Source organism: Chrysemys picta, chromosome 3, assembly GCF_011386835.1.
Source record: "Chrysemys picta bellii isolate R12L10 chromosome 3, ASM1138683v2, whole genome shotgun sequence".
NCBI lineage: Eukaryota > Metazoa > Chordata > Testudines > Emydidae > Chrysemys > Chrysemys picta.
Window position 1 is genome coordinate 135317407 of NC_088793.1, and position 20607 is coordinate 135338013.

General features: G+C 41.4%; 1 protein-coding gene across 22 annotated transcripts in view; it reads left to right on the forward strand.

The window, feature by feature from the left end:
• Positions 1-20607, forward strand: part of RYR2 (ryanodine receptor 2) — a 722683-nt gene that overhangs the window by 397219 nt on the left and 304857 nt on the right. For all 22 annotated transcript variants that reach the window (XR_010599784.1, XM_065589065.1, XM_065589068.1 and 19 more), the window contains 7 exons: positions 1698-1816; positions 2032-2165; positions 4116-4357; positions 6796-6988; positions 9100-9316; positions 12542-12646; positions 17466-17569. Coding sequence is in view for 21 of the 22 variants with exons in the window: in XM_065589065.1 (XP_065445137.1) it covers positions 1698-1816; positions 2032-2165; positions 4116-4357; positions 6796-6988; positions 9100-9316; positions 12542-12646; positions 17466-17569 (1114 nt within the window). In the remaining variant the exon portion in view is untranslated. The remainder of the gene's footprint in view (positions 1-1697; positions 1817-2031; positions 2166-4115; positions 4358-6795; positions 6989-9099; positions 9317-12541; positions 12647-17465; positions 17570-20607) is intronic.

The window sequence follows — 20607 nt, forward strand, 5'->3', positions numbered from 1 at the left end:
TGTATGTAGTACGTACGTAGGGTGAAATCTTGGCCCTTTTGAAGTTGGTGGGAGTTTTGTCATTGACTTCAGTGGGGCCAGGATATTTCTCATATTTTAGCTTGTGAACAATAATTATCAAATTTATCTGCAGAGATCAAAGTGAATTGCAAGATACTACTGTTCTGTTAACCTTTCCCCTAAATCCACTTGTTCTGCTAAGCCTGCCAGTAACAATATCAACATGATATTCTTTTATTTTATTTGTTCACTGTATAGGCAGCAATTTTAAAACTTTGTCTATTGCTGGGCAAACGCAATGTGCAGTGAAGCCCATGTATAGTAATCTATATAATATGATTACTGGGATGTCACTCTCTGTGTCACTCTGAAGCCTAAACTGTCTAAGTCAGGGTGAAGTGATGGAAGCTGCTACAAGCATGGTTGAGAGCTCTTTTCGTTCAGAATATCAACTGGTTGAATCATCGTTGGCTTTCAGTCTGTTACTGCCCAATTTTTTAATTTCTCAGTCACTTTGACTTTACGAATTACCATAGCTGTACACCACACAGGTATAAAGTATGTATCTGTGCCATGCCGAGAGTTCTAGACCTTTGTGATATTGGAGATAGATCAACCAATTATCACCTTAACAGCTAATGTGCATGCAGCAATTTTATTGGTTGTATGAGGGTGACTGGACAGACAGTGGATTACCCATCTCCTGTTATGGTCAATGGGCCTGAAGCCAGCAAGTGCCCACTGTTTCCCTACAGTCTATCCACATGTGGAAATGAGGCTGCCCTTAATGAGGTTGGGTGCGTCCTCCCACTGTTTTCAATGCGACTGAAGCCATCCCCCCCACACAATGGCTGCCACACTATCACTGATGTACTACACAGGGAAAGTGAGGCACAGTAGAGACTCTGTGAAAGGTGAATGGGGATAATGAGGGGGAGTGGGGTGCTGGGGAGGACCAGGAGGCTGATGATGTTGCAGAGGAATGGGGTGCTGTGTTATTGGGGGCAGGAGAGGGCATAGAAGATAGTGGTGGGGATGGATGATGAAGGGGGTAGAACAGCAGCTCCCCCAGTCTGGGGGTAGTGGTGGGTAAGGGAGGGTCCCCTCCACACAGCCAGGGGAAGGCAGTGTTGCGGTGTTGCCAGCTCTCACAAACTGATCACAAGTCACGGGATTTTAGTGATGACTCAAGAAGCTTCTCTGTTCCTACAGTCTTCAGGAGGGGCCATGTTGGCAGAACTCTGTGCTAGAGCTCTGTGGCTGAGGATACTGACCTGTCCTGTCACTGAGTCCTGCCTTCATGCAATACCCTATAGGAGAGAGAGGGTCCGGGGCACTACGATGTGGGCAGGGGAGGGGAATTTGGGAAGTGGTGCTACTTGGACCTGGGCAGAGGAGAGGCAGAGGCAGAGCAGCTGGAGAGTGGGGGAGTCAGGGAAATGGTGCTTCGGGTCCAAACAACTGGAAGGGAGGTTGGTATGTTTGAATTAGGTGAAGTGAACCGAAGTTGTCACATGCACATTATCAAATTGCAATTTTTACATGTTTTGCATTCGTATGCTTGTTGCCTAATATTTTTATCCAGCAGTCACTTCCGCATCACATGACTCTCTAGATTTCACCGGGGCAATAGTGCAGGCTTTCAGCTAGTGATATTATATAATCAATACATGATTACTATTTTTTTACTTACTCAGGAATTCTGGAGGTTTTGCACTGTGTGTTGGTGGAAAGTCCAGAAGCTCTAAACATTATTAAGGAAGGACATATTAAATCGATTATCTGTCTTTTGGACAAACATGGAAGAAACCATAAGGTGCGCAAGCTACTTCTATGAATAGATGAACTGCAGTGAATAAGAAAAGCATGTTATCTGTAAAAGTGAAATTCCAAATGGTTTAATGTGTGAAATGTGTATCTCATTCAAAGGGATGGGGTATCAATACAGTTCCTTTCAGTAGTCCATGCTGGTTATTAATGTTCTAATATGAAAAGAAAATTACAGTGAAAATAACTTGATTTCTTTTATAGGTTTTAGATGTCTTGTGCTCTCTCTGTGTATGCCATGGAGTAGCTGTGCGGTCTAATCAACATCTAATCTGTGACAACCTCCTACCAGGAAGAGATCTCCTCCTACAGACACGCCTTGTGAACCATGTGAGCAGGTAAAAGAAAAATATTTACTTAAATATAGATTAGCAAAGCAAAAGGAATTTGAGTTCTTGTGCTAAGACGATATCTGCAATCATTAAGAGAAAAATCTATTTAACCACACCACAGGAATCACCTCTGTGAATTTTTGTAAAGACAATGCATTAACTGGCATATTATGGCTTTGATCAGGGCCGGTGCTACCATTAAGGCAAACTAGGCGGTTGCCTAGGGCGCCAAGATTTGGGGGCGCCAAAAAGCAGTGCCCCCAATTTTTTTTTACAGCGTTCCTACGCCCCCTCCCTGAACGTGCGGTCACTGCTCTACTTCTCCCGCTTCCCAGGCTTGCAGCGCCAATCAGCTGTTTGGCGCCGCAAGCCTGAGAGGGGAGGAGAATTAGAGCAGGGGCGGCGTGCTCGGGGAGGAGGCAGAGCAGAGGTGAGCTGGGGTGGGGAGCTGTCGCTCGGCTCCCTGGGTCGGGGGGGTGGGGAGCTGCCGCGGGGGTGCCTCAGGGCGGGGGGGAGGAGCTGCCGCGGTGCTGAGGGGTGGGGGTGCAAGGTGGAAGTTTCGCCTAGGGCGCGAAACTTCTTTGCACCGGCCCTGGCTTTGATAAATTATATCCATAAGAATCAGAATAGGGACAATAGCCAGCTGTCATAAGTAAAAGCAACCCTAAACTTAATTCTGGGGCAGTGTTGCAGTAGCTTGAGAATCAGGGAGCGCTAAAGGGCTTCCTGATACACCCCCATTCCTGCACTGAGCATATGCTTGTGCAGGAGAGAATTTGGCCTTTCAAGTGAAGGGTCCTATACCAGCAAGTCACTTAATCATTGAGTGGGAGGAAAAATGTAAATATAAAAATGTGAATGATAACAATGTGATCGCAGACTTTTTAAAAAAGTCTTTTAAAATCAAGATTGGATGCCTTCCTTAAAAAAAACCCACCATCACAGGCTCTAGCGCAAATAAAATTTATGGACTTGATGTGAAATTATTGGGTGAAGTTCTATGGCCCGTGTTACACAGGAGGTCAGACTCGATGATCACAATGGTCCCTTCTGGCCTTAAAATCTATGAATGAACTTCTGTACCTCATTTTAGCAATTTATATTGCTAATTTGCATGAATGGCTGGTATATCATTGTGAATTATTCGATTTTGCAAATTGGTGAATAAGTGAACATTTATTTTACAAATTTATTGTAGTTTTAGTTATAACATTTCACAGTAAAGTGTTCTGTAGTACATTTTATAAGTGTAATAAAGTCCTAGTACTGCAGTATGAGACCACTCTACAGTATCTACTCAATATACTTTTTTCTGATGGGGGTGGGAGGGAAAGAGGCTGTCATTATTGTGTGTGCAAATTTGGGGATGTGCAATGTGAATTAGAAAAGTTGTACCTTAGAGTTACAAACACCAGAGTTACGAACTGACTGGCCAACCACGCACCTCAGTTGGACCCGGAAGTATGCAATCAGGCAGCAGCAGAAACAAATGAAAACTACTAAAAAAAATAAAGGGAACAGGAAGTGTTTTTGTGCTTGGTTCATTTTAATTAAGATGTTAAAAGCAGCATTTTTCTTCTGCATACTAAAGTTTTTCAAAACTATATTAACTCAGTGTTCAGTTTTAAACTTGAAAGAACAACCATAATGTTTTGTTCAGAGTTACAAACAACCACTATTCCCAAGATTCTGCTGTACTTAAAAGTGCAAAGTATTATTACAGGTATTTGATTAGTAGTGCTGGTTTAATTGCTGAAAATTACAGTTTTGATTGAACCATATGGGAAGCTTTTCCACCAGAAATTTGAAGAACTTTAATTTTGTTCTTCACTTTTAATGAAACAAGACATACATTCAATAAGTGGTAAACACAAACTGAGAAAAAGAAGTCTAACTACTGTAACATGTTCTTCTGATCTGTTTTTATGGCTAGCCATTTTCCCCCTTTGTTTTAAGCATGAGACCCAATATCTTCCTTGGGATCAGTGACGGCTCCGCCCAATACAGAAAATGGTACTATGAGCTTATGGTGGACTACGTGGAGCCCTTTGTGACAGCAGAAGCAACTCATCTTCGAGTGGGCTGGGCTTCAACAGAGGGCTATTCACCCTACCCTGGGGGAGGTGAAGAATGGGGTGGAAATGGTGTTGGCGATGACCTGTACTCTTATGGATTTGATGGTCTTCATCTGTGGTCAGGTAAAGCATTTTTAATTTCTCGATAAAGGGATGTGGAACAGCCATTTCCAGTAAGTCTGTGGTATCCAGCAGCAACAAAATAAATCATGTATGTAGATGAATGCTGGGAGGGGATTCCATTTGGGGTAAAATGCAGAGTCAAAGTCCCATCCTGGTTTTTTTTAAGTTGACTACTCTCATCTAAAAGACAGTTTTATTTGAAACAATGCGATTTATAGATGGAATCATAATTTGGTTCCACCTAAGGCTTTTTTTTTTTTTTAACAGTGCACTCCAAAGCTTTGCTTTAAAACTTCAAAGGTACAGAAAATGAAGTCTGACAAGCATTCTCGCAGTGGTAGACTGGATTTCTAATCCCTCTGTGATATTATAAGACCAACGTGAGAGATTTAGGTCATATAGATTTTTGGGGGGTTTCTTTGAGCTACTGATTTTAGTTCAAAAGTTTAGAAATTCTTAAAGCCAGACAATGGGGACTCATGTAAGCATACTGTCCTATCCGTTCTCTGTATGTGGTGCATATTGAGTTTGTTTGAATATGTAGTAAGAAAACTTTTGTATCATACATTTTAAAAGTACTTCTCTGTGTTTCCGTTCACATAAATGGGAATACATTGATGGTGGGGTTTTCAAAGCCACCCAGGTGATATGGACACAATCCTTAAGCAGCTTTGAAAAATCTCAGTGTAAATGTGTAAACCGCTCCTGTAGATGCCATTACAGGATATGTTCTGAGAAATTTAGACATTGGATATTAAGTATGTATGCATGTGAAGTGTGTGAATGTATTATCTTAATAGAATACAATAATATGATATTTACCAAGTAGAGAAGATGGAAGAAAGAGAGAATATTTAGCAGTGATATAAATATTTTAGTTGCAGAAATTTAGATTGACTGCATGTTTCATTTGACTGTGTGGTTAGTTTGGAAATCCAACGTAAAAGTGTCACTGGCCCAGGATTTAATTAATCTGAAATCATAGTTTTTACCCTTACAGGAGAGAAATATTGTGTGCTAACAGTAGGAGAAGCACTGGATATACAATTGGAATTACTGAGTTTTGTTTTTTCTTCTGCAAAATTATTCTATTGCTGACTGAGGCCATTGTGGTGATATCAAGTTATCACAGAGAAAAAGATGTTCTCCATATTTGTCATAAACTTATGCCAAGAAAGCCTATGCATAGCACAGTATCCATATACACCTCCACCCCGATATAACGCGACCCGATATAACACAAATTTGGATATAACGCGGTAAAGCAGTGCTCCGAGGGGGCAGGGCTGTGCACTCCGTCGGATCAAAGCAAGTTCAATATAACGTGGTTTCACCTATAACGTGATAAGATTTTTTGGCTCCCGAGGACAGCGTTATATCGAGGTACAGGGGTATTTCTGTTCTCTCACACTGTCTCCCTTTCTTCCTCATCTGTGTCTCATATGCATCCCGTGAGCTGAGGGTTTTTTTTGTTTTGTTTTTTAACCTCTATCCCAGGCATGTCTTCCCTCTGAGTCTCCTGCAAACTGAATAAGTTTGCCAGTGGGAGTTCTTGTCCCAATGACTTAGACTGGTGAACTAAAGAAGTCTTGCTAGATGGAGAAGATGCCTTCTCCTCCGCAGAGCTACAAGTTTTTAATTCTCTATTTAGCTGAGGTTGAAATTAAAGCTGTGTGATTGTGAAGAATTGGATAAGGGCCTTATAGGTCATTGTATGTTGGAAGTGAAAGGGATTTTTGTGGCATCGAGGAGTGTGTGAGAGCATTTGGATATTCTGATCTGGTAAGGCATGTAAATTGAGTTTGGTCTGGATGTTAGTTGCCCTAACTGATGTTTTTAAGTGATTGAATTGATAGGATATGCACTTGAGCATTAATTGAACTCTAAGGGTATGTCTACATAGTGCCAAAAAAAACCCCTCACCATGGCAGTGAGTCTTGGAGCCTGGATCAGTTGACTCAAGCTTGTGCTACGGGGCTAAAAACAGCTGTGTAGATGTTTGGGCTTGGTTTGGAGCCTGAGCTCTGAGACCTGGCGAGCTCAGTTTCAAAGGAATCATAATGAAATATCTCAGAGATGCAGCAGTAAGGGAACTCTGGAATGGGCAGGAGGTACTATAGGCAAGAGAATACTTTAGGAGCCAGAAATTACTTAAATATAAAATGAATGGAGTTGGGGAGAATGGTTTTGTTTTTTGAGAGAAAACAATAGACATTTTCTATCTCAAGAGTTCTCTTGTACTCTGTTCCTCTCCCAGGATCCAGTAATCTCATTTTCATCTAATGTTGCTGTTGCACTTCCAGAGTGAAATGTAACATCATCTCCTTGAGCAGTTTTACCTCATTATTATTTTTTTAAGTAAATTTTTCAGGTTTTAGTGAAACCTTTTCTATGTGATTCTCTAAAGTTGTTCGAAATGTATTTCATTTTTTCCATAGGCTGTATTGCACGGACAGTGAATTCTCCCAATCCACATTTGTTAAGAACGGATGATGTCATCAGCTGTTGTTTGGATCTAAGTGCCCCAAGCATCTCATTCCGGATAAATGGTCAACCAGTTCAAGGGATGTTTGAGAATTTCAACATAGATGGTCTCTTCTTTCCAGTCGTCAGCTTCTCTGCAGGAATAAAGTTAGCATCGATTGTAGTTTTTCCTGTTTTCAGTGAACATGTCCAATTATTCCTCTGCTACCTTCCCCCTCATTTCCCTTTCTGACATCTGCCTTCTTGGCACATTGCCTGTTCCATAAAGGTGGAGTGAGGTAAGAGATGAAAGGAGTCCTGAAGGGATAGTGCACCTGGCATTTGTCGGCATGCGAACATGTTCAGGTAGTTCACTAATATACTCCACTTAGGATTTAAAAACATTTTCTGTCTCCTTTCTTAGCTGCCAACACAACACACATTGCTAGCATTCACTGCCAGGCCAGCCTTTAAGCCAAACTAAAAGAAAAACATCAATTTATGTACATGAATTTTTCTGATTTCTGCAATGCAAAATACTGTACTTTCCATAATGCGCCTGTGGCAGTGTAGTCTCTGTTAGTTGAAGATACACAAGCACAATTGGTCAATTCTGTCTGCCAATTGGATGCACTCTGGGACTTTTTGCTAATGCTAAGCTCTCATAGCATTGTCTACCAGTAAAATGTTCTAACTAAAACTAAAAGCTGGCTCTTCTGGAACCTGAAAAAGAGCTCTGTGTAAGCTCGAAAGCTTGTGTGTCTCCAACTGAAGTTGGTCCAATAAAAATATATTACCTCATCTACCTTGTCTCTCCAGTAAAATGTTCTAGCATCTATAATCTGGCCTCAGTTCTACATGCTCATGTCACTTTCTGGCTGTACTGCAGCAATGCTATCTTCCTGCATAGGCAGCTGTGGGCCCCCAAGGAACATCAACTAGCACAGAATGCAGTAGCTTGTCTCTTCAGCAACACAGGCTACCGCTAAGCCATGAAACCTGTACTCTGCTCACAGTGCTGTTTTTCAGATTCAGGGTCTTAGTCCTCTTCTTCAAGGGTGCTCAATGGTTTGGGCTCATGATACTGAAAAGATTGCTTCACATTTTGGGATCCAGAGTACCGTCCTCAGACCCGTTGCCCAGGCACAATGGAACTACACACGGCAAGGCTAAAGCTCATCTATGCAAGCCCAAAGCTTTGCTGGTAGATGCTCCAAGACTGTGTAACAAACTCCTACAGGAATTAACCATCGCTGACCATACCTTTCATTCCAAATGCAAAGTGCACTTTTTCCACATTACTTCTGCTAATATATACACATAATACAATGTACATATAACAAATTATATTTAAAAAAAACTTCCCCACACAATTTCTCCTTGAGGAGAAGGCGAAAGAAAGAACCATATGTGAGTGATATTAGTCAAATAGCTCAATGGACTTCTGGAAGGTGTTGAGATACTACAGGGATGAAGGCCATATAAGAACCAGAATAGAACAGAATGGAATACACAACATTCTCCTGTGGTGTAACTCTACTGAAGCCATTGTAGTTACACTAGGGATTAATTCCCCCCCCCCTTTTTTTCCCCAAATCACACTACACCGAGATGAATTTCTCAGTTTTGTATCACTAATTTATGCTCATCTCTATACTCAGACCCTTGCAGTGACAGAAATGATAGGCATCATTGTAAAACTACAGAACATGGAAATGTGGAAAACTTGTAATGTTGAAAGTAAAATGAGTTTTCTGTGTTGTGTTTTGAAGGTTTCATATGCTATTGGAGAGAGTATGGAATGATTTTCCACTGAGTTTTTGGGTCTAATTTTTCAAATTTCCCTAACTTCAAGGACGTCAGAGGGAAAGGTTCTGGGCCTGGTTTTATCTCTGATTGGCAATCTGTCTGTGTCCAGGGTTTTGGCCAAACTTTGGATACTAGGAAGGTTATTGCCTTCTAGGCATCTTTAGCAAGCTCGTGTTCTCTCACTTTCTTCTCCATTATCCTCCCTCTCTCTAAAACTCTTGAATAAAAGGTGGAGATTAGCTTGTGGGGTGGCTAAATCTCTTCTGATTATACACCTGTTCCTTCTTCGTTCCTTCTTCCTCCCCACAATCTCCAGTGGTAATTACCAGGTTACATTTGAAAGGAAAGCATTTAATATGGTGAAGAAGTTGCAGCACTGACGGTTTTAGATTGCCATTGAGGGCGAAAGACTAACCATGGATTTGTACTGGCGGTGTTATGATTGCATAAATTGCTACTGCTATTTACAGGGTACGTTTTCTGCTTGGAGGCCGCCATGGAGAGTTCAAATTCCTGCCTCCACCTGGGTATGCGCCTTGCTTTGAAGCTGTTCTGCCAAAAGAGAAGCTAAAAGTGGAACATAGCCGAGAATACAAACAGGATCACCACTGTACAAGAGACCTATTGGGTCCAACCATCTCTTTATCCCAAGCAGCCTTCACACCAGTTCCCGTAGACACTAGCCAGGTAAGGGAACCAAACAACCATATTCTTTCTCAACCATAGACATTGCAGGCCCGGGTTAGCTTCATGTTTGAGCTTGCAGCTTGTCTCAAACACGTGGGTTTTCCTTCTGTGCTGATTTGGTACATTTTATTGCTAACCATTGAGAACACTGGGACATGAAAGGCACAGTAAAGAACGTGTTGCTACTTATTAGAAATTTTATTTATTTCACATTCACAAGCCTTAGGACATGTAGTTTTATCCTTGGAGTGAAACTAGAGTAAAACAGAGTGACCTTTGAATTAGTGGAGATGATACAAGTATTCTATTGTTGTACTTTTTATTGATATAATATTTTAAAGGTGAAGGCTTGTGATCATGTTAGATGCACTGGGCAACGTTTAAAACCCTGTTTTGTTTACTGGGGTTGCCGTGTGACAGAACAGAGTTTGGCTCATTATGGACAGAAAATGGTATAAATTAAACTTGCATTATCCTTGTGCTTTACTGCATATCTGTATTTGTCATGGAGAAATAGAAAAGTTGACAAATGAAAGCTAACACTAAAGAGAAATGTGCTTCTAGCTCCACCTATGACAACAGATAACAAGTAGTCTGTTTAATTGGGTTGATCCTTAGAGTGGCCATTGATGCATCCCCAGAATACTGGCCATGGCTACGCTTCTGGAATGATGTGGGCTCGCCCCCACTGCCATGACCTCACACACACCAGACACGTGAGGTCACAACAGTGGGGATGGAGTACTGCAATATGGCATTCGCCACAATACCACCAGGCAAGGACAAAAACAGGACTGTCCGGCTTAAAACTGGATGAATGGCCTCTGCCTGTTGATCATGCTCCCACTGAAATGAATGGGAATGTTGCCATTGGCTTCAGTGTGTACAGGATCAGGCCCTAAATGTTCACTTTTAGTGAACTTTCAGCCATAAAATGATAGAACAAGAAAGAACAAATCCTCCGCTGAAACAGACAGCACATGTCCAACTATGTAATATGCAGCTTTAAAGGTAGACTAAGGCTGAGGCAAATGTATTTTGACAGTGCTCTTTTATAAAGTAATGACTCTGAGACAGCTTGCTGGAGAATTGTATGTTTAATAAATATAACTCTTCTGTCTTGTGGGTCCTGTCACGTAATAGCGGTGAGTAATGTAATATCAGATTTGTTAATAATGTAGCACTATGTTCCGGGGTCTGTTTTTTGCAGCAGGAGTGAAGCTGATTTGGGGGAGAGCTAGGGTGACTTGTATTCCTGATTTCCCTTACAGGGCTTTTTTTAGCCAGTCCCCTCCCAATCCTACTCTTTCTTCAAAGTAGGCCCCAAAAGAGTAATCTTCTGCAGGTTTGTTTGGCAGCACCTCTGCTTCATCTCACTGATACAGTGGAGTGGTTTCAGCAGCAAATTCTTTTTCTCATGCATCCCTCCATCAGGCTCCTGGATCAGTGCTGCTCCTGCTCTGAATCTCACCAGTTGCGCTCATACCTGCCTCCTAGCTCCCCTTTCTGCACTGAGTAGAGAAGAAGCAGCAAGGTGGATCAGCAGAAGGGAGGACAAACCAGAATTACCTGTTAATCACAAATCTGATGGGGAACCTTCCCCCACAACCCAATCCCTAGTCTTGGAAAGAAGCCCAATGGCAGCTTGTTTCTTCCTCCCTGCCCCTGACCTTTCTTAGTCGGGGACAGAGAATGCAATTTAAGGACAGGCCATGGAACTTTGTAAGGGCTCCACCACTTATAGCATTGCCCTGTAAAATGGTGTATTTGGTGTGAAAGGGGTGGCTGCTTCTGTTCCAGACCAGGACATTCACTGGCAGCTTATACTAAAATTATCAGCAGTAAAATAGTTAACAATTTTCACATTGGTGACATTATCATTAGGGTTCAGTGTTAATATCTAAATGAGATGTGGTAAAAATTTAAATTCCAATCCCCAGACTACCACTGCCTCTATTTTACAGTAACAAAAGATATCCTAAGAATTCAGTCTCCAAAAAAGTAGCTTGTTTTTGCAAAACTACATGGGAGAAGGAAGCCTTATAGAGAAATAGTACCAGTGATTATATAGCATATTGCATCTGTAGTTGTTTTCTTTAGATTCAGTACCCATTTGAAGCTGGTGGGTAATATGAGATATATTTTGTGAGCACAACTTATCTATACATTTATTTAGATCCATATAAGGCCACCATTAAAATAGTGTATAAGCTCTGGAAGAGAGTGAAAATGCATTGTACATATTTATACAGCACTTCTCATCAAGGCACTTACATTGTATGTGTGACCTTACTGGCTCTTCCCTACTCGGTGTAGAGAGGGGAGCTAGCAGGCAGGTCTGAGAGCAATGTGGCTGGAGTTGAGGACAGAAACTTGCACAAAGCTCACTGAATAACATTGAGGAGAGGTGACATTTTGGTCAAGAGCAAGTCACTGCTTTTATGAAAAGTGAAAGCTGACCTATTTTCATGATCTGTAATGTGTTGCAGGAGTTAGAGACTCCCCAAAATTCTGCCTAAAAATTCAGTTTTTCTTTGCATTCCGTACGTTTGTAGACAAACTGTTGAATTTTTAAGTTTGTGTTGGCAAGATGACAAAATGCTTTCTCAGGAAAACATGTTGGTAAACTTTTAGACTCCAATTCTGTCACCAATGCACTCACTGCCTTAGCAGCTGCACTGTGCACTGGAGTTTCGTTGGGGGTACTTGGGACAGAACCTTCCCCTCTCCCCAGGCTTCACATGCCCTATCTATCACCAAAACATCAGACCCTCTCTGATTCCGAGGCAGGCTGGGGTTCCTGCACCAGTGGAGGAGGCTGTAGTATTTATATTCCCTTAACCAATTATTATGGAAAGCATTTTGCTGAAAAATGGACATTTGTGTTAGTGTTTTATCATGTAACTGAAGAAATACTGTAGGTTTGGACAGCTTTTAGATATTTTGGAGGAATTTTTCTTTTCATGTTGTGTCTACATCTCTTTCTCCATTTGCCCTTTCTGGCCCATCTTTAGAGCCATAAAATACTCATAAATGCACAGATTAACATGTATCTGTCAAAGGAGCACTTGAAAAACACACAAACTTCATTATGGTTGGCTTGAGAGATCTCTAATTTATTCTAACTGACTATTTATGTTAACAGTGTTGGTACTGAGAGTACAGTAACTGGATTGCACAGTAATACAATTTATTTGTAATAGTCTGTCTCTCTTCTATCTTTAGATTGTATTGCCTCCTCACCTGGAAAGAATTAGAGAAAAATTAGCTGAGAACATCCATGAACTCTGGGTTATGAATAAAATTGAACTTGGCTGGCAGTATGGCCCAGTAAGTACCTTTTTAAATTTCACATTCTGTTAATTACTCTCTTAGATAGCAAAATTGTATCTATCTTATTGTACTGTGTGCTGACACCACTCTGATCATACTGGATTTCTTTCATTGCTAAAATGGGGTAGATTTTAACCTTCCCCCCAATAGTTGGAAACCGACAATATTCATATAACTAAAAAGCAAAGATATTGGGCCAAATCCTGGTATCCATGAAGGCTGCTTTATGGTGAGTTTTTAAGTCAGTCTAGGTGTGGATTGCCAGGCTGGTGTAGAAACAGAATAGCCGGCTCTTCTTTTTCACTTTGCACTTGGGCAGGAAAGGAGTCAGGAGAAAGGAGTGCAGTTGGAGCACCATGTCTGTCTTGGCTGCAAAACAGCTTTTTGGGGGCAGTGCACTGCAATGTAAAGCAGCCGTAAAGCTCCTCTAACATGTCAGGGGCATGCTGTCATTATCTCCCGCACCATGGCTGTGCACTATCTTCCCTCCCCAAGAGAAGTAGAAATCATGGTCACGGAGTCAATGAAGTAAAGACCAGGATTAACTCTTGGATGGACTTCTGTTGGGAAACTGACTGGGTTGCCAAGGGAATGAGCCATACAGAACAGGTGCTCCTCGGCTTGCCTTGCCTCCCTTGATCAACATGCACCTGCTAGAGTCCCAGTCTGAGTGTTCATGGAAAAAATAATTCTGTGGACTCTCAAGGAATAAGAGTTGCCAGGAAATCTCCAACTGTCCCTCAATCCCTTAGGTGAGTTATATTCTTTTTGTGCCTATGTTAAACTCTGCATTTTATTGTTTATGTATGTCCCTAAACACACTAGGAAATACAGCCTAGATGGAGCTACTATAAGGTGGGTGCATAACTGGTTGGAAAACCGTTCCCAGAGAGTAGTTATCAGTGGTTCACAGTCAAGCTGGAACAGGGCCGGCTCCAGGCACCAGCCCACCAAGCTTGTGCTTGGGGCGGCACCTGGAGGGGGGCGGCGCGGTGCGGCGCTCCGGCTCCGGCCGCTGGCGAGAGCAGGGCCACGTCCGGGCTCGCCGCCGGGGAGAGCGGAGCCCCGGCCGGGCACTCCGCCCTCCCCCCGGCGCTCTGGCCGCCGGGGAGAGCGGAGCCCCGGCCGGGCATTCCGCCCTCTCCCCGGCGCTCTGGCCACCGGGGAGAGCGGAGCCCTGGCCGGGGCTTGCTGCCCTCCCCCCGGCGCTCTGGCCGCCAGGGAGAGCGGAGCCCCGGCCGGGCATTCCGCCCTCCTCCCAGGGCTCCGGCCGCCCACCCCTCCGGCGCTCTCCCCCCGGCCGCCGGGGAGAGCGGAGCCCCGGCCGGGGCTCGCCCTGTGGGATATATTGAGTGGGGTCCCACAGGGATCAGTTCTTCATCAATGATTTCAATAATGGCATAGAGAGTACACTTATAAAGTTTGCGGACGATACCATGCTGGGAGAGGTTGTAAGTGCTTTGGAGGATAGGATTAAAATTCAAAATGATCTGGACAAACTGGAGAAAAGTGCTCCACTTACGAGGTAACAATCAGTTGCACACATGCAAAATGGGAAATGACTACTTAGGAAGGATTACTGTGGAAAGGGATCTGGGGATCATAGTGGATCACAAGCCAAATATGACTTAACAGTGTAACACTGTTGCCTCCCCCCAAAAAAGCAAACATAATTCTGGGATGTATTAACAGGAGTGTTGTAAGCAAGACACGAGAAGTAGTTATTCTGCTCTACTCCATGCTGATTAGGTCTCAACTGGAGTAATGTGCCCAGTTCTGGGCGCCACATTTCAGGAAAGATGTGGACAAATTGGAGAAAATCCAGAGGAGAGCAACATATTCAAAATGCAAAAGTTTTTGTTGTTTTCAAAAAGAAAAAAATACATACAACCTACAAACATATTTTGAATACACAATCTTACTATTAAATAATATTTACACTTTGTAGAGCAGAAGAATCTTACAGTAATATTTTGAAGCCGTGATCCAAGACTAAATTCAATACATGACTGAAGCATGGACTTTCATTGGAGCCTGTATTGAGTCCTTTTCCCATGTAGATCTCTATATACCTTGAGCAAGTTCTGAAAGCTTTCAGTAATACTTTTTAAAAAACCACCCAATTCTTATCTCAGTGTTCTCTATCTCAAACAGTACAAATCAGTTTCCAATGATTTTGCTCCATGTGGGAGTGGGTAAATCTTCCCATTGTCTGGCCAAAGAACATTATGTAATCCATCTAACCTGAAGAAATATTCCCTGTAGATTCTGCTCATGTTAAAGAAAAAAACAAACCTGTTGTATTCACTGAATACAGGGAACTGATTGTACATGGTTTGCTATTTGCACTTCATTGAGGGCCTTTCTTTTCTTAAAATAAATAAACAAAAACCTATTATAGCTTTAAGTAAAAAAAATCCAGTTTAAAGACTATATTAATGTTGTTTTTTAATAGCAACTAGTGTAATACTTTGCTTTGCAGCAAAAAGATCTGAGTGATTTAAAATCATGAATTGTTATCTTCACAACAGCCCCATGTGGTAGGTATTACGATCCTAATTTTATAGATTTGAAATAACCTTGAGGCACAAAGAGATAAATGGTCTGATCGTGATCCCATGTAAGTGCCACTGGTATCAATGGAACAGAATATACCTCTGAGATCAGGCCCCTACATGCTTGTGGCAGTCTAAGTACACAAATATTATGAATATCACAGTAGTCTCCCCACTGCGTTTTCTCATTTCCTGGGGGGGGGGGGAATAGTAAATTAAAAATGTGTATTAAAGTAATATGAAGGACTTCTTATTGGGTAAAATATTATATAGTGACATTCTTTTGTTGTTTAACAAAGCTCCTGCATAACTGAGGGCTAAATTTTTATTCTCTGCCAAAACACCTGAGTGAACTGGCTTCATATGAGGTTCTATTCTGAGATAATGGGATGCTCCTAATTCTCAGCCTGAAACCAGTGTGTAGAGTAGTGGCAGAGCCACTGTGTGGAGGTTACTGCAGCTGCCAGACTGTAGGGTAGCTGCATCTCATTACACATCTCTGTTCAACTTTTGGCCAGTTGAGTTGTATAGTTGGAGGAGGCACTGCCACATGTCCTTTTCCCTACCCTGGTTTGCCTATAGCCATTTAACAAAAGCTAACATGACTAACTGGAAAATGTTAATCAATACTTCTGAGAGTCTCAAAATTTAGACGACCAAACGAAAGAAAGTTACTAAGGACCATACTTTGCTTCCTGAGTATCTTCACACAGATGGGAATCCCCCAACTTCCATATGGAACAAAGCATTCAGCCTCTAAGGTACCACCCCTATTCCAGATCCTACAGAAGTGCACAAGGATTGGTAGTTTGGGATGGAGCCAGAAGGAAGCCAAGGGAGTCACTGATAGTATGGATCCAATGAAGCCATGCTATCAGGGATTGAAAGGGGTTGAGTTGCTGCAAAGACGCAGGGCCTTAGAATGAAAGCTACCTGACCCTCCCAAGGATGTGTTGGGTTTAGGGGTAGGTATTGCCACTTTTTCCAACAGGTGCAAGGGTAGTAGAGAGGAGAACAATCCTCAACTTGTGTTCAGCGATTTTCTCCTCCAGAGCTCTTCCCCCGGACGTTTCTGCAGAACTGGTGACCTAAATTCTCATGCTTACTAGTTAATTCACGTTTCAACAACAAACTTATATGAGTGCCAAAGGAAAAAATATGCATCCATTTTCCCCAGCATTCTAGCCCTTTATTGAAAAACATTTGAACTAAATCTGTTTAGTTAAAAGTACTTGCAGTTCAGCAATTATCATACTTTTCACTTACACAGCACCTTTTATCTAATAATTACAAAGCAAACTTTAATTAATCAAGTCTTGAAACATCCCTGTGAAGTATTATATTATTTTTATGGATGGTGTAATTGAGACCACAGTGGTTATTGCTTTGTCAATTCAGTGGGAAAGCTGGAGATAATACCCACGACATTTGTCACCCTGTCTATTGTTCTAACTCTTAGAGGCTCCATTCCCTGATTGAGGCTGATGTCAGAATGAAGCTAAGAATGCAAAGTTTCAGCCTGAAAGGAATATTTTTGGCAAAGCTATGACTGGATGAAATGAAAGGGTTTTGTATGATTCCCTTCTTGACTCTACCTCCCACTAATAAGAGTACATTATTTATGCCAATCTTGTATGTGTGCTATACAATTTCTGTCTGCTGGTATGCTGCTGGCCATCTTTTAGTCATTTTCTGAAACACAGATTGACTGAATTAAGAGAAGGGGAGGTTTAGCCTTAACTGAATATCCTTGTTTGTATGGAATGTTTTTTCAGTATTATGCACATCAGTTGGGCCATGGAAGTCCCATCCACAAATTTTCACAAACTACACTGAAAATGGGAACAGACAATCCCTAGATTATATTTGAACTGACTTTTTATGGTGCAGTCTGTCAAATTATGCTGAGTTCTATGCAATCCTCAAGGTCTTGGTTACCTTGGAATAATATTTTTAAGTCTATTTCAGTATGTTTGTTTCAGAGTGTACCTGTTGTGAACTACTGAATAAGATGTACTGATGCTCATGTTTAAAACGTATTACATTTTGGATTTGTCTTATTTACTGAGAGCCAAATTCTGCCAATCTTACTTGAGATGATTAATGTTTTATGCTCTGAAATTGGGGCTATTTTTGGATCAAAGAAATACTCTGTTTCAGTAGGGCTGACAATCAGCCCCAAGTTTTGAGGGTCTTTTTTTTTTAAATCATTACTACAGTTCTTAAGGCACATTTAAACTCACTCCCTTATTGTCTTGCAGGTTAGAGATGACAACAAAAGACAACACCCATGCTTGATAGAGTTTTCAAAGTTGCCAGAGCAGGAACGAAATTATAATTTACAAATGTCACTTGAGACGCTGAAGTAAGTTTCTACCATCTAAAGTCTTACAGCAAGTCTTTTTCATGCAACTAAGCAGCTGTGGTGTCAGAAATTCTAATCTAATCTGTGAAGTTTGTTAATGTGTAGGGTGGTAATACAAAAATTACTAACTATGGTATATTGATGAATAATAGACTTGAGACTAGAAAGAGCCATACTAGCTAAACAAACTGTGGTTCTGAAAGTCCATTTCTCTGTCTCCAGGGAATTTTAAACTCTCCAGGGTATTATAACAATAATTATCTTCCTGCCTTAAAGCAACTTCATATTAGTACTGACTAGCACTGCCTGATTTGGTATGTTTGAGATTATCACACCAACACAACATTTTGATAATGATGAAAGGACAAGGAGAGCCATTTTTCCCCTGGACAGAAGGCATGAGAAGTGTGTCCAAAGTGTACCTCATAGAACTAGGAGGAACCCTTTATTTTTAACGTTGTTTAGTTCTCATTCATTAGGCACAGTTTTGCAATAAACAGTGATTTTTGGTCATGAGAAGCTGGATAAGACTTACTTCAGCATTCTTTATCTGGATGGTTGCCACTGCCTCCTACCTACCGATGAGCGCATGCATGTGTGGATTTTACAGAACCTCCCTCAACTTGGAATGCTAGAATATTTCAGCTGGTCACTATTACTCATCCTCCATCTGCAGTTTGATGCTGCCAATATATTAATAAGAGGCTTCCTTGAAAATTCTCTCCTTACCTGTTATAAAAACACCATGACTAGGATGTGTATCAGTTTCACTCTTCTCTGCAGTCTATTAATTTGTTTTCCAATTTAAATATATAGCCCTTTTTGTAACCTTAATTTAGAAAAGAGACGAACCTGCAGAATCAACATACATTTTAAGTGGCACTTAGATGGAAATGTTTCTACTTTCCTCTAAGAAAAATATGCTGTGTATATTGAGAGTATAACTCGGTGTATACTCATGGAGTGTAGGTGCAAAGAACTTTTAGGGGGCCTGGAGCGTCCTCCCCAGGACAGGTTTTGGAAATACCAGATACCTGGTTAAAAAAAATTGCTCTTCAGAAACATTTCTATGAGCACTGGTGATGAATTTTTTCTGGCAAGAATGTTTTGGCTGTATCCACTTATAAAGTGAATTCCATCCAATGCAGGGAAATCAGGTGGCAACATTTCAAGAACAGCTCATGGGATTCTCAATCAGTACAGCATTGTCATTTTGGTTTCCAAAATAATCTCTGTCCAGTTTGTGAAGCTACATAAGGTGATGCCTTCAATTTTGCCTACAGTCTCAGGGCCAGATTAATTGTTGGACTTCTAGAACCATGACTCAGTTCCCTAAAATAGAGGAAGCCACAGTCTCTCATAAGATTTAATGTTTACTGCTAATGTCCCATTGAATACCCATCATGGCTTTTATGGGGTCCTGACATCTTTACAGTCCCAGGTCCTCATAGCCTTCTAATCTGACCCTGGGGAAAAAAACATAAGTCATTTTGTTTATGTATAATATGAAATTAGTTGTTTTTATTGTAATATTTGTATTACACATAATATATATAGAATCTGCTAGTTAAGTGAATGGGGCGCCACTGTATAGCAGTTCGCCTGCCCTGCAGCTTTAATAGTGCATCTGATTGCAGTCCTGCAAGAGCCTTACTTTTCTAATACTGGACCTTTCTTAAGCACACAGTGTAGTTGTGTTGTATCATGGTGACTTTGTCATGTAGACATTTATCCACCAGGGACTAGAATGAGCGTATCAGACTCCTTTCATTTCTGCTAGTCTATACAAGTGGAGGAATAGTGCATTAATCCACTCTTAATGTCCCATGTAGTGATTTGAATCTGAAGGTACTTTCCGTGTAGCTTGAATAGTCCTTTAACTGAGTTTTTAAATTTATTAGTACTTAACTTCAATCGGGGGAGAAAGAGGGAAAGGAAACATCCTTTTTTTTTTTTAAGCTTCTTATAATCCTTACCACAACGTCATATTCTTCATATTTTTCACCAGAGTGTTCGTTCAAAACTTGAAACAGCTGTCTCGAGGTTTGAGGAATAACTCTGCACTTTAATTAATTTTTGTGTTGTTGACAGTTTTCTGCCAGCCGTACTAGATCAGAGATGCAGAAACCAAAAAAGTATTGAATCATATCATATGCCACATCTTTTCTTTTCATTATGCTTCTATTTCTGTATATTTGATAGTATTATGGTGCACCTTCACAAATATGAAGTATAAATATAATATAAACTACAAAATGTCAAAATTCAAGAATGAGTTGTCACTGAAAATGGTATAATATTAAAATATATTTAGTTGGGTTTCATGCCATAGTACCTTAGTCTGTGAGAGGCCCAACTGATTTTAGTGGGTCTGTTTGAACTGTAAACTTAAGGGTGATTATAGTCTGACTCAAGGCCCCAATTCTTCCTTTCTGGCTCCCTGATTCAGTGCCAGTTGGTCCGGATGCAAATTAGAGCAGGAAGGCTACTGCTCTAATTTACTCTGCTTGTGTAAGTTCTTCTTATACCAGGGAGGATTTGGTGCAGCAGAACTCAACTTCCCCATGCCACCTCCTTCCCATGACACACCTCCCCTCGGTGGTGGTTGGGAGTGCTGGCATAGGAAGCAGATACACTGCTAGCTGTAAGCCAGCAGATGCTCCCTATATTATGGAGATATACCTATCTAATAGAAGTGGAAGGGACCTTGAAAGGTCATTGAGTTGAGTCCAGTCCCCTGCCTTTACAGCAGGACCAAGTACCATCCCTGACAGATTTTTGACCCAGATCCCTAAATGGCCCCCTCAAGGATTGAACTCACAACCCTGGGTTTAGCAGGCCAATGCGCAAACCACTGAGCTATCCCTTCCCCCTTTAAATAGACTATCAGGGTTGGAAGGGACCTCAGGAGGTCATCTAGTACAACCCCCTGCTCAAAGCAGGACCAATCCCCAACTAAATTATCCCAGCCCATAGAGAATCTGGGTCTTAGTGTCTAGTCTTACCCTGGATAGAAGAAAGTGATGTGATTAAAGGAT